At 33.6% G+C, this 14,861-nt stretch overlaps 1 protein-coding gene across 1 annotated transcript; it reads left to right on the forward strand.

Annotated features, from left to right (window-relative positions):
* The first annotated feature begins 5,403 nt into the window (after positions 1–5,403).
* On the forward strand, positions 5,404–6,786 carry LOC131029191 (EP1-like glycoprotein 2). Its single transcript, XM_057959585.2, has one exon. It carries the CDS (start codon positions 5,404–5,406, stop codon positions 6,784–6,786), a length of 1,383 nt encoding a protein of 460 aa, XP_057815568.2.
* Positions 6,787–14,861: the final 8,075 nt, after the last annotated feature.

Consider the following 14,861-nt stretch of genomic DNA (forward strand, 5'->3'; position numbering starts at 1 on the left):
ATACACATATTTATCATAATTCGTTTCTTCCCTCACCCATAATAGGTGGGAAAGACAATATTTTGTCTCATGGTCATCCCATTGTCCATAGGTGCCACAATATACAGTGTTAGGCTTCCGCATTGTTCAAAAATTAACACTCAACATATTTTCATTTTTCCTACAATCTACTTAGGGCATTCATTCCACATATGACGTTCTCTACCTCAATATGAGCACCAAAGGTTCAAACTCTGAGATCCTATTTCTTGCTTCATGATCTCCTACCACAACTACTGTTGTTCTAGTTCTAATTGTAATTGTTCAATCTTCTAAAATTCTGTATCCTTCCTTGCCTCATGCCATGATTGAATTTCTATCTTGCAAGCCAATATGACCAATTCTAAATATGTTGTTAAAAACCTACCTTCTAGTGCCATTAAATTTTTTTGGTATTACCTCTGAAATGAACCATTTGATTTTTTTTTTTTGTTATTGAGGGGTTCCTCTAGTCTCCTTGTCACTTCCTTAAATCTTCTATCAAGTTTAGTGATCGACTCATCCTCCCACTGGGAAAACTTCTGCAATTTGGTCACTCCTATTGGAAGTTTTGGACTATCAAAATTCTCCAAAAATATTCTCTTTACTTCATCCCATTCTTTGTCATTTTGTGGATATATGCTCTGTGATACCACTTCAACAGTCCGTTCCTTAGTGATCTAACAAAATGAAATGGTTTGATGTTATCTTGAGTTTCATTCCAACTCTATCATATTGAGTCTAATAAAAATATATGTTCTGCAATATTGTTCAAGTATCTTTCTCAAAGAAGGGCATCTCGGCATACTACCCATGGTCTCTTCTTCATCAGAGGTATTCCCTCCTTGACTTTTGAAATTATTTGAATTTCTAGGTGTGTTGTTTCTTGGGTTAAAACCCCGAACAATTGCCTAATTATCGCCTCTAATATTTTCTCAATCTACTATAAATGTTGTCCACAAATTATCTCTATGTTTGTTTCTCTTAGATTATTCTACGCTCATTATATTTGTATATGATGTTTTTGGTATAGTGGATGACTCTTGGTTTGGGAACGATTATTGTTCAAGGTACCGATTCAGTTCTAGAGACGATGTTTGAATGATATTTGGTGCTACTTCATATACTTCTAATTTTCTCTCAAGATTGAGACTACTTACCTCCATAAATTCATTTTATTCTTCTACAGTTTTATTCTTCTTCTTTGCAACAGTACTGGATTTTGGTATTTTTTATTTTTTATTTTTTTATCCTTGGTTGCACCCATGTTAGCACGCTCCACTAAACCCTCTTTGGCACACTTACTCTTCCCTTTAAATTTTCCTTCCACCAACTTTCCAACTCTCTCTTTATATATCTTTTCCATTTATTTCAATCTTTTCTGGTGTCTTTCCTCTCTTTCCAGAGTCTTTGTTTCTTTTCTTTCCCTAGTATTATTGCCCATTTCTTTTGCAATCAATTCTTTGGTCTCTCTTTTTGTCTTATTCTTTCCTCTTTTCATAGTATTTTATTTCGATATTCCTCATATATTCATATATATACCTTTTCATCCTCCAAAACTTGAATATTCACGTCTTCTTAAGGTGTCCTTTCGAACTTCTCATCCCCCTTTCCATTCATAGTTTCCTAATTTCCTACCCCTTCTCATAGAGGTGGACCTTAGGGTCTAGCACAAATCAATTTTTAACCACTTTACCTCTGTTTTTTGCCATTTCCTCACTATTCACTCTACAATCTTTATAACAAAACTAATGTTAGTACGAGGAATGGGGAAACTATAGTCTAAAGATCTTTACTCCAAATATTTTGAGCACATTCAGATGCCGAGAGGGGGGTGAATCATCGTCAACTAAAAATTAACATTTATTAACCATTTAACTATTAAATCAGATCTACTAAAAGAAACAACCGGAATAAAACATGCACTACATAAGAACACCAAGATTTTTATGTTGAAAACCCAAGGAGGGGAAAATAATGGTGAGAATTAAGCCAAACTATTTGAAATAGATATTACAATGTTTGTTTTAGGCACATTGCCAAGGAAGTTCACTGCTCTTAGAAGGACTTGCAGACTAAGGTTCACTACCCCAGAGAAAGATACAAATCACTTGGTGAGAAGATACACTATCTCCTAGCAATATACATGAAGATTTCAATAAGAAATGTGGCATGAATTGCTATAAAAAAAGCAATTGACATATGCTAAAGCTGCAGTCCTCTTTTGTAGCATAGTTACTCTGTCAAATTGATTTCACACACTTCATGCTCAACTAAGTCATCACTAGATTTTTTTGCGCAACACACCACACAACCAAACTCTCACAAGTTATTTATCCTTCCTTATATACCCTCTGCAATTCACTAAATAATTAATTAGGTCGACACCAATAGGACTTATCAAATGAAATGTATTACCTAATATAGGTTAGCTACAAATACATATATCACAAACCAAGGTTAAATTGCAGATCAAACCAAGGAATAGGTAAACCTTAAACACATATAAACACATGTCTCAAAGTAATTAAAATAGGTTAGGATCAACTGCAATTGAAGGGAACCAAATCATTGACACAATTATCAACAACACTATCAAAATTTTTGATATTTTCCTTCATACCATTGGGGAGAAGCTAAAATAATCATGTAGATCAAAATGAAAGTATTATAAACGGTCATCAAATGCCTCTCTACAATCATCTCTTGAATAAAAAAACTCATCAAATGTTGGTGCAAAAGAATAAACCCACTAAATGGGTAGAAACCGAGCAACTCATATAGACCGTGACACTTGAATGCATAAACTGTAGCACCGTAGAGCACCAATTAACCTAAAAATCATACCATTGAATCCTTTTACATTCCTAAACATGTTATCAAATATACACAAGAATACCAATGATCGTAAAAGAATGTAGAGCATTTTAGTGCATTATCTAAGACACAATATCTTATCAAACTATAATCCAAAGAATAGACACTTATAACTTTTGCTACACAAATGTGTATGTCATGAAATTCAAGAATTAGACACCTTATGCACTATCAATCCTAATTGCATAACCACATACCCAAATCATGTAATGCGATAATATGCGAACCAAAATATTAGCTTTCAAACATAGAGTATACTTGTTCAAACCTCAAACATATTTCCTTAGTCAAACAAGTATGAATTTGACTTAGATATCAATTCGTTGACTCCTTGAACATATAACCACCAATCAATGTAATTGCATCTCATTAAAAATACATTAAGCATATGTAAAACTGTGTTATCACATACTTACTAATTATTTAGACTAATGTTTTGCCATGTGAATACAATTGGTGATCCACCAACTATCTCCAGTCATGCTGATCAAGAATTGAGTCAAACCATCTCTCTCAAATGTCTCACCACATATATCATTTGTCAATCTCTAGAATTTCACTCAATGACATTGAGTTGACATCAATGACAACACCAATTTACACATATTTCCAACAATACATTCCCCTTTGTCATTGACGACAACACACCTTTATTTAGAAGTCTTCTCTTCCTATACACACTCCTTTGATAAAGACAACCAGCTATACAAGTCTCTCTACCCTTTTGACATCAAGTACAAAGGGCGTTCTAATAATTAAAAAACACTGCATAAACGCCCCATTATTGTGCACACTCATTACAAAACTCTCACCTTTAGATGGGGATCCCTCCAAAACTGATGCTATATATGTTAAATCTTTCAACAAACACCAAAAATGGTACTACAATCCACCACAAAACTATACAACCACAAAATTGTCTCATCTATGTGCTGGCAACTCCGTTAGAAGGTAATATACCCTTATACATTACCTTGAGGTTGGCTAGAGTTGCATCTTTCTCATTGCTCTCATTTATAGGTATTCTTCATTTGTTGGTTGATCTTATAGGTGCTTGTGTTGCAAAATTCAACAGAATAAAATTAGGAGAAACTAGAGACTACTTGGAATTTTGATCAATGTGTAATTTGATTATTATGATTATGGTAGAAAATTGATAAATAGAATTTGGAATTGGATAAGTGATTAAGGCCTTAAGATGATTGAGATTTGAGGATCTTTATATTTTGTTAAAATAATCCACGTAGCATATATTTTATGTCAAGAAAACAAGTTGGTGGTAGAGAACACCATCAATAGCTTGCTATGTACAAATGAAAATATGAAGCCTATTTGATGATATTGAGGTTCCTGGGTTTATTTGCTAATATTGAAAGAGATAAAAAAGAGCAATGGATGCAAATTTGTTCATGTTTTATGTAAGCTAAGTTAGATAGAACACAAGTTTTATGCAAACTAATCATGATTCCAATTGGAGTTAATACTTATAATAGTATGAAACTGAGAAGTGATAGATGTCAAATATCAAATAGCCTAAGGTTTGGTGGAAATTGAGATTAATGTCAATTGAGTTTGATGCGAACAAAGTAATCTGTGTAATTTTTCAGAGGAGATATTAATATGTGACAATTTAATGACTAAAAGTAAATTATGATGTCTTTAACTATACAAACATAGAAACACAATTTGACGTTTTTGCTCCCACTCTGATAATAACAACCATATGTTAGGATTGTTAACCTTTGAATTGAAGAATAAAGAAATTTTGAATATGAAAGACTAGATTATGCTTATAAGTCTTCCTAAAAGATTAGATGAAAATAGAATCTTGTTAAAAATAAAGAATATGTTTTAAATTAGACATATCCTAATGTGGCAAATTTGACATAATAAAATACTATATCTTAATTTAAAATTCATAAGTATTGGCATCATAAAATATAAGTTCTAAATTTAAAGTTTATGAGTGTAGCAAGTGGGCAAATTTCAAAAGGTATTGTATAACCGGTGAAATGATGGTTTTGGACTCGATTAGCGCCTTTAGTGTGTTGAGGGTGTGCATGCGAAAGTAAAATATTAAAGCTTGAAGAAAGGGACAAGATTCTTGCAAGTGGTTGTTGTATGGAGCGGTGCAAGATCCAGGCATTTGCGCAGAGTTTAGATATATGCAAAACGTAGAGGATAAGATATTGCTGTGCAGTACAATACAGTGGGCTACCACCATGTGCACTGATGATGACTACCCTTTGCTTGATTCAAAAGCCGCTCTGAGATCAACCCGATTAAGCATCAATACAATGTGGTAAATTTCATTCGAGAAACACGAGACAATGTTTAAAAAACAATTGTTCATCTATTACCAGCTGTTTGAATGAATTCTTTATTGGTCATACAGTAGCCTTTGGATAACTATCATTTAGTTCACTGACTCACCTACCCCTTCTGCCTTACTTTAAATGGAGATCATTCTATGTAGTCTGTACTCCAAATATCGTTTAAGCAGCAGCAATGGATTCTAAACTGCTTATAATTGTTGCGGTGGTGTTGCTATGCGTGGGAGCAGAGGACACGGGTCCATTCTCCTATGTGAACAAAGGAGATCTGGGAGATTATACTGTAGAGTATGGCGCTACCTACAGAACCGCTCCGTTATCATCCCCCGGCGGCACTTTTCAACTAGTCTTCTTCAACACCACGCCCAATGCATTCACGCTGGCTATCCGCATGGGCTACTATAGCAATGCTGAAACCATGCGTTTCGTCTGGACCCCAAACAGACACCACCTTGTCTCCGACAACGCCACTCTCAACTTCACAACCAAAGGAGATCTGATGCTCCACGACGCCGATGGAACCCTCGTCTGGTCTACCAACACTTCCAACAAGGGCGTTGTAGGGATCGAACTCCGGACAAATGGAAACATGGTGCTCCACGACAAAAAGAACAGAACGGTCTGGCAGAGCTTCGATTCGCCCACAGACAGTCTCTTGGTAGGGCAGTCATTAGACATAAGCCGAGTGAGGAAGCTGGTGAGCCGGGCTTCGGAGAAAGACGGCTCGGAGGGGCCTTACAGTATGGTAATGGAAGCAGGCGGTTTTGCACTCTATGCTAGTTTGCCTAACCCTCTGCCCTACTGGACTCTCAGCTTCTACGACAACCAAATAAAGGACTTGTTCGCCATCACACATACCTGCAAACGGCCAGTTTCGAGTGTCACTTTTCTTAGTGACCCGGACGCCGATAATGGGTTCCGGCAGATGATCGAAATGAGGCTGGCCAATGTGAGCGCTCCGCCTCAACAGAGAGCTCCCGAGCTCTGCAATCTCACCTCCGATGAAACCTCCACTGCTCTCTACGGATTCACCACTCCCAGATTTAATTCCACATTGTCGTTCCTCAGGCTGGATTGGGATGGGAATCTGAGAATGTATACATACTCTCCCCAGATTGAATACAATCAATGGGATATCACATACGAGCGGTTTAAGTGCCAGGAAGGAGTATATGGGTGCGGCCCACCCAGAAAGTGCGGATCGCTTGGGCTCTGTCAGGATGGTAGCTGTGTGGGGTGCACTCAGCCTGAGGGTGTGATGGGGTGGAGCACTAAATGCTCTCCTCCGAAGCTTCCAAAGTGCGGTGCTACTAACAATGCTTCTGTCGACTTTTACAAAGTGGTGGGGGCGGAGCATTTCTCTAATAAATATGTGGCAGGAATTGGGAAGGTTAAAGTGGAGGATTGTAGGAAGAGGTGTTTGAGTGACTGTAAGTGCGCGGCATTCTTCTATTGGCAGGAATCATCAACGTGCTTCCTCACACAGAATTTGAATACTCTGCAGCAAGTTGGAAATAGTACGCACCTCGCGTTTATCAAGTATGCAAAGAATGTTTAGTGCCTGCTGAGTGCCGATCAATCCTATATAATAAATAAGAGTTGTGCTTTTCGAGTTTGCGACTGATCAAAAACTTGATTATATATAAAAATATTTAATTTTTTTACAGTAAAGTAGTTTTTTTTTTTTTATATTCACTATCGTGGAATCTGGAGGTGTCCTCGCCGAAGCAAGACTAATCCTCTAGTGTGTATGATCCGCTCACAAGGTAGCAACACACACAGAGTTAACACAGCTGGGGACTCGAACTCAAGATCATGGGGAGCATACCCATGCCTTAAGTTACGATCCACGACCCGGCGAGCTAGGGCCGAAGCCTTGTAAAGTAGTTTTTGAGTTTAATTGTGTAAGATTTGTTTAGTATCAATATTTCAGATCACATTCTCTGATCCACGAGGAGGATTCAATTTGATTATATTTGATTTGTAATTATTTGATTAGTAGATCAAATTAAGTTATGGTTTATAAATATAGCAAAGCTTTTCAAATTTATGTATAGGATATTTTTGTAAATTTTTGTATTGAGTGTATGAGATAAAGTTGTATAAATAATCATCATTTTTTGTGATAAGAGTTAAAAATTGAGAAATATTCCTACTAGAAAATTCATTTAAAATATGATTCAATCTCATCCAAACAATTTCATTTTTATATATAAACCAAGTAATGCTCTATATTCTTTCAAACATAAATGTTGTAAGGATTGCTAAATTTATTAATATTCAATTAAAATTGATATATTAATTAAACTTTGTATTCTATGTAAACAAAGCTAATGATACACATACACCTATGACTACCATCATTATGCAAGGGTCATCCTAAATTCTAATTCTATTAGGAATATTACAAGAGAAATTGTTGCAAATGAGCTCTTAAAAATCACGAGGTTGGCTGCCAAAGAAATCCATATAATTAGGAGTCGATTTTCTATTAAGGATTGTTGTTACTTGTAGTCTTCGCGAGAGATAAATTAGGCATTGATTATTTAGTTCAACTGCTATTACATTATAGGCTACCTAAGATGTAAATTAAGAGTTAATTCCTCTGCTTAACTGTTGTTGTTTTGTAGTTTGCATAGGAGGTATTGGAAACATAGGATTTAGTCTTTGGGGATATAACCTTTCATGTTTAGAATAAAGATTTCAGAATTAGTGATTTCAAGGTGTGTGCAACCTATTATTATTGGTTGTTTTGTTTTTTAGTTCTAATTTCCTTTGTTATACAAGGGATGCGAATATTAAAACTGCATGTTCAGAGGAACTGCTTGTATCAGTATGGTATCAAAGAAAATTATTCCTATTCCACAAGAAGAGAATATGATCAACCATGAGCATTATGTGTGATCAGTTAAGGAAAGTTTGCAGTGGAGAGAAATAAGAGGGATGTGCATGAAGTGAAAGATACAAATTGTAAATTGATACATGGTTAATAATTTTTTCATTCCAAAGGAAATAGCAGAAGAGAGTTACAACTTTGCTTTTTGGGTTAAAATAATAATAATAATTATGGAGTTATATTATGACCCGAAAAAGAGAATAATCAAGTTGGAAGAAAGAGTAAGATAAAGGCAAAGATAGAAGCAAACCAAAGACTAGCAAAAGGAGCTACAACAATTACAGGTTGACTTGGAGTAGTTATGGTGCATAGTGGAAGATTATGAGGTATGCAACAACAAGAAGCCAAAGATAAATAAATCTACATCAAAGACATTGAAGAGTTGTGACAAGGTGAAAAAGAATGGTGAAAATAAATATCCACTTTGTGGGAAAGAGACATTCTCAAAAAGGAAAGTCACTGAGTCAAGGATTAGATAAGTAGTGGAACTGGTAGAACATGGAAAGATATAATCCATTGAGGAGTTGGAAAAAATGTTAATGTATAACAAACCTTTGAATGAGATATACCAAAATTCATAGAGAGAAACAATAGTTGAGTTTGATGGAGCTGTTGAGTTGTGTTACCTTGAAGAAGGGTAAGGCATTGAAGATTACAATGTAGAAAGAGAAGAGTTGAGAGACCGAAATGAGAAGGAATGCAACCTATCAAAAGGGGAGGCCCAAATTGTTGTAGCAGTGGAAGAAATCCATGTTGAAGAGGAAGTTGCAACAAAGATGGAGATCTTTGGGAGCCCCATATGTGATGAAGATTTAATATTTTTAAAGAACACAACTTGTCAAAAATAAATAGAATAATGTTTAGAGGATCCTATTAGTGATGAGTAGAAGACCATCACTTCCTTAAGGAGAGAATAAGGGTAATTAAGGGAAAGAGTAAATATATGAATAATTATGGTATAAAGGACAATGTCCAAAAGGATTTTTTTGGAAAAGCATCACATTGAGCTAAGAAATAAAGGCCACCTCATAAAATATGAAAATGAAATCATGCCTAAATGGCATAATGTAAAAGAGGAGAAAGCACTTTTGGGATATTTTTATTCCCTTAACTTTATTTATGTCTTAAATGATTTATGTGAAAGTGATACAAATGGTGTAAAAAGCAATGATGATTTTCAATTGAGGATAATTCTTCAGCCTTCAAGGAGTTGAGAAAGAGGAAGAATACCATTCGAAAAAGGAGGAGGATCTCTACTCTAACAAGTGGTTGGAAGAAAAAAAAGAAATAATGTGTTGATTTGAAGAGATATTTAATCCAGTGGAAGGACATCATGGTTTGGTTTTTCAAGTCAGAAGGATGGTTCTATCATATATTCCAAAATCTTTTATCGAGTAGCGTCCCGAGACAAAATGAAACCCTACATCGCCTTAAAATGTAATAGTTAGGATGTTGAGATTTTTAGTGTTTTGATTGTTGAGGTGTATTCATGTAAATGGGATTTGAACTAGGAGGTTCAAAATTTTAATAGAAGGGGAGAATGATGCAAATGAACTCCTAAGAATCAAGAGGCCGACTACCAATTAACTCCACAAAATTAGGAGTTGATTTTCTATTAAGGACTGATGTTACTTGTAGTCTCTATGAGAGATAAATTAGGTGATGATTACTTAGTTCAATTGTTGTTACATTATAAGCTATGTGGGAGGTAAATTAGGAGTTGATTTCCCTGTTTAACTATTGTTGTCTTGTAGTCTACGTAGGAGGTGTTGGAAACATAGGAATTAGTCGTTGGAGATGTAACCATTCATGTTTAGAATAAAGATTTCAAAAATTGTTTTCAAGGTGTATGCAACTTGTAGTCACATAAATTTGTCCACTTAATTAAATGAATATTTAGTATTTATTTGATTATTTAATCATCAATCAATAATTAATTAAATTAATATTTAATTAATTCATCTTAACCCTCTTCTCCTATTAATTAAATAAATTATTCAATTTATTTGATTTAATTCACTTAACCAAATTCAAACCATTAATTAAATAAATAAATCATCTTTGTTTAATTAAATTTTCTCTCACATTTAAATAAATTAATATTTATTTAAAATCCTCCAAAATCCCATCTCTCACATTTAAATAAATTAACATTTATTTAAATCACCTTTATCCTCCATCCACTTGTATTTTCCTACAAATGCAAGTTGCACAACTATTTTAAATAAATAAATAATTTATTTAAAATCCTATTTATCCTCACCCACTTGAAACCTTTAATGGTTTCCCTTAAAGTCTTCAAACTTAATGGCTTCCTTCTAGTGTTTTCTCAAGCCTTTAATGGTTTCCCTTAAAAGTCTTCAAACTTAATGGTTTCCCTTAAAGTCTTCAAACTTAATGGCTTCCTTCTAGAGTATTCTTAAGCCTTTAATGGTTTCCCTTAAAGTCTTCAAACTTAATGGCTTCCTTCTAGAGTTTTCTCAAGCCTTTAATGGTTTCCCTCAAAGTCTTCAAGCATTTAAATGCTTTATCTCCCTTTTTCTCATGTAAATAAATTAAGATTTATTTAAATAAAATCCAAAATTCACATTCACATTTAAATAAATAAATATTTATTTAAATATCTATCCAAATACAAATTACACCATTTAATTGAAATAAATGACTTTATTTCAATTGAAAATCTCAAAATTCCTCCCACTTGCATTCTCCTACAAAACCCACTTGCAATCCTAACCCCCTTCTAGATTCTTCTAACCCCTTCCTAATTAGCCTAATCTATCCCCTAAATATTGTCATATTCCTAAGCAACTTGGAGTCACTTCTCAAAGCCCTCAAAGTCTTTGAAAGGCATTTAAGACTTTAAGTCTTCAAATGGTTAACCTTTAAAGTCTTCCAAACCATTAAAGGCTCTTACATAACCATTTATGGTTAACTCACCTTTTACCTTTGGTTAGAGTCTTTCCTCTAACTTAACCATCCTTTTGACTCATGGGTCTCTTCAAATCATTTATTTCTTTGACTAAGGTAACCATTTAACCCTTGCACATTCATTTATCCCTTGGATAAAAGGAATATCCATTAACCTAACCCTAACCCAAACCCCTAGGGTAACCATCATGCCCCCTCAAGCATTCAATGCTCCTTATCTCTCCTCTCAAGCCTCCTCATGGTGACACTTGTCAACATGGGATTGGGTTGAAAGTCTCACATGGATTGAATATCTTTCAATCCTAACCCTTATTAAGATTGCTCAATCTCAACCCTTCATTTCCCCATTTCTTCTATAAATAGAACCCTTCTCCTCAAGCAAAGAAAGGAAGCATTAGAGTATTGTTGTTATACTGGTATTAGCATAGAGCTTTTTCATAGCACCACTATCTACACTTGCATAACATTTGTTTATCATTTTCAACCATCTTGAATCTCCATATGGCATCCATGCCTAGTGCTAAAAGCTGAGAGCTACACTCATGTGAAACTTGGAGAGGAGAGGAACAAGGGAGGAGCAACTATGAGCATCTTGATTAGCATTTGGAGGAGTATAGTTTATCTATTCTATATTTGTATGCTTTCTATTTCATGCTTAATATCTCTCTTGATATGCCTGTTTAGGATAATCTTTTGTTGCTAACACTAATGTTTGTTTCTTGTGCTCTTGTGTGTGTTGCCATCAAACATATTTTCTAATCCTTTTTGCAGAGCATCACAACCTATTAATATTGTTTGTTTTGTTCTTTGGTGCTAATTTTCTCTGTTATTAATATTGCAGGTTTAGAGGATCCATCGGCATAAAAAATAAGCAATAAAATACACTACACTTCTCATTAATCTCAATTTCTAATTGACTCTTATAAATAAAACTTATTCCTTGGTTATTTATTTTTGAGTTAATATATTAATAGTTTTTCTTAGATTATAGTTTGGGATTGACTCAAGTCTTCAAACATAAAAATTCACTATAGATCTAATTTGACATATTTTCAACTAACCATTATGTGCTAACTTTTATACTAGAGCAACCAAATTGTATATCTAGAATCTGCATAAAAAGGCACCACTCTTTAGTAATTTACTAGTAATCACTTGGCACTTAGCATCAATTATCACCCCTTACCACCTATAAGAACTCACTTCTAGCATTACAACTCTCAAATCAATTTTACCCTTGTTGTAATGATGCTCTCATTAACCATTTTAATTACATTTTCTCCTTGTCAACAGATTGCAAACCCTTAGTTGTACTAAATTATTACACAAATCTCTTTAAAATATGTTCAAGTATTAAATTTTTTACATTTTTCCACAATCACATCATTATCATTTATATGTCTACTTATTGTATTCTAAATTTATCCAAAAATTATTAAATTAGATCTAGTGGCTAAAATAAGGAGAATAAAACAAGCCCAAAAATGCAATCATTAACACAATCAATTATTTTACTATAGATAAAGACATTCAAGGAAAATATTTAGTTGTGGGTATTGAAAGTTCTACAAACAACTAGGTTGAATCTATGATTGAAAGTCATTTATATGACTTCTAGAGAAAATCCATCATAAGGAAGTGATCCAAGTTGACACACAATCACAAAACTCATAAGTCATAGGTTTTATAGTTTGTTCATCTTATATCTAACATCAGAGTCTAGTTAGTAGCCCTATGCCACAATCAAAGCATCTCCTTTTCAAATAAATATCATGCATTTTTTTTTAGTCATTTCCTTCCATTTTCATATCCTATCAAGTATGTTTCTTACCAAGATCTTATATCTAAGGTCGATTACTTGTTATTCTTCTTTCTATTTAATATTTACCCTAGATAAATATCAATATTTTTTTTCTTCTTCTTATTTTTGGTGAACTTGATATTTGAACCCCTTTAATGGTTTTATCATAGTTTTTTGGTTTTCATTATTCTCTCATTTTTAGATATAATATTTATATTTCTTGCACTTATTATTTATATAAATTAAGGTTTAAGATTTTTTTATTCATGCTCTTACATTATTCGTGACCACCCCCACTTTGGTTGTGCAACATTACTAGATATTTCATTATTAATGACTTCATTCCTATAGCAACATTTTCCCTACCTTAATGGTACATTTTTAGACATATTATATATATAGGGAAGTTTTCCATATGATAATGTTCTTTCTCTATTGACTATTCATTATATTGCTAATATGCTTAGTCAAGAAATTCTTCTTCCATTTTGTTATAGTACTATATATCATTAGATTTTATGTGCTTTAATCATGTGAAGAGTAAGGATATTGTTTGTTTGACAATCTTTATCTTCTTGATGTTCCTCTAATAATATCTTATCTTTAGAACCACCAATCTATATGACTATTCTATATACATCTATATGAGGGTGGGTGCAAGAAGTTGGGTCCCAATTCCGCGGAAGTCTATGAGAAAAAAAGTTTGCCGCTAGAAACGAGTGCCTGTTTTTTAAGAAACGGGCACTTGTTTAGCTTCGGAGCCCCGACCCATAAAAATAAAACGGGTGCACATTTTGACAAACGAGTGCTCGTTTAGGATCAGACCACCGTAGAGAAACGGGCACACGTTTCTAAAAACGGGCACCCATTTCTAAAAATGGGCACGCATTTTTAAAAACGTGTACCCGTTTCTAAAAACGGGCACACGTTTCTTAAAGTACTATAAATTTCAAAACGGGTGCCCGTTTTTTGAATTTTAAATAACGGGTGCCCGTTTCATAAAAGATGGAGCGGGAAACAAACCTATGCCTCAGTTTTGGCTTTGGGTTAGGCTTGGTGGGACCAAGCCTATGCTTGGACCTCCAAAAAAATGGCTAAGGCACTGGAATACCAGATTTCTGCATTGCTGTAATTTTTTGAAGGTCTTCCTGATCGTATTTTTTGATGAAACAAAAACCCATTAGATTTCTCACTGTCCTAATTTCAAAAATGTAAATTTCACAGTGTTATGATTAGTTTTAGTATTTTTGCATTATTTATTAATCAAAAGTGGTACCTAAATGTAAAATAGTGAGGTTTAGTAAAACTTTAATAACTTTTTTGTTTTTAGGTTTTTTTTGAAAATAAATTATATGACATCAATCTATATACAATTCTTTTGAAGATTAAAAAAGAAAAAATTAAAAAATATGAAATTTTCATCAAATTATGGTGGTCGTACACTAGATGTTTTGAAAATGTACTTTATAGTCAATTAAAAATTAATTAAAAAAATATATTCAATAAAAAAATAAGAAAAAATATTCTCATCAATATTTGGTATATTAGGTATATTTTCCCAGAAGGATTTGCAAATTTTTTTTTATTTATGTCAAAATATGTTGGTCGTACACATGTGTGGTATGGTCCCGAAATAGGCATTTTGAAAAAGTAGTTTTTAAATATGCCTACAAAAAATCAATTTTTACCATGTGGGTATTGAAATAAATTACATATTTGAAAATTAGACTCTGAGCACTACATTTTCTATTACTAAAGTTTTTTCAGATTCAAACTCTAAGTACCTCAAATTTTGACATCAATCGACAAAAAAATTGAAAAATAGGGAAAACACTTCCACTTTTTGCCCAAAAGTGGGACTCAACTTCTTAGACCCACCCATGAAAAATTATATATTACCAATAAATCCATTAATCTAAGAATATCTATAATATGAGCAATATAAAAAAATCTAAATACAAGCCTAACCATTATGTATAATACTAACTTGTTTGTTTTGAATTAG

The sequence above is a fragment of the Cryptomeria japonica genome, chromosome 3 (genome assembly GCF_030272615.1).
Source record: "Cryptomeria japonica chromosome 3, Sugi_1.0, whole genome shotgun sequence".
NCBI lineage: Eukaryota > Viridiplantae > Streptophyta > Pinopsida > Cupressales > Cupressaceae > Cryptomeria > Cryptomeria japonica.

Coding starts and splice junctions, on each gene's coding strand:
- LOC131029191 (XM_057959585.2), top strand. CDS start 5,404: ATGGATTCTAAACTGCTTATAATTGTTGCGGTGGTGTTGCTATGCGTG.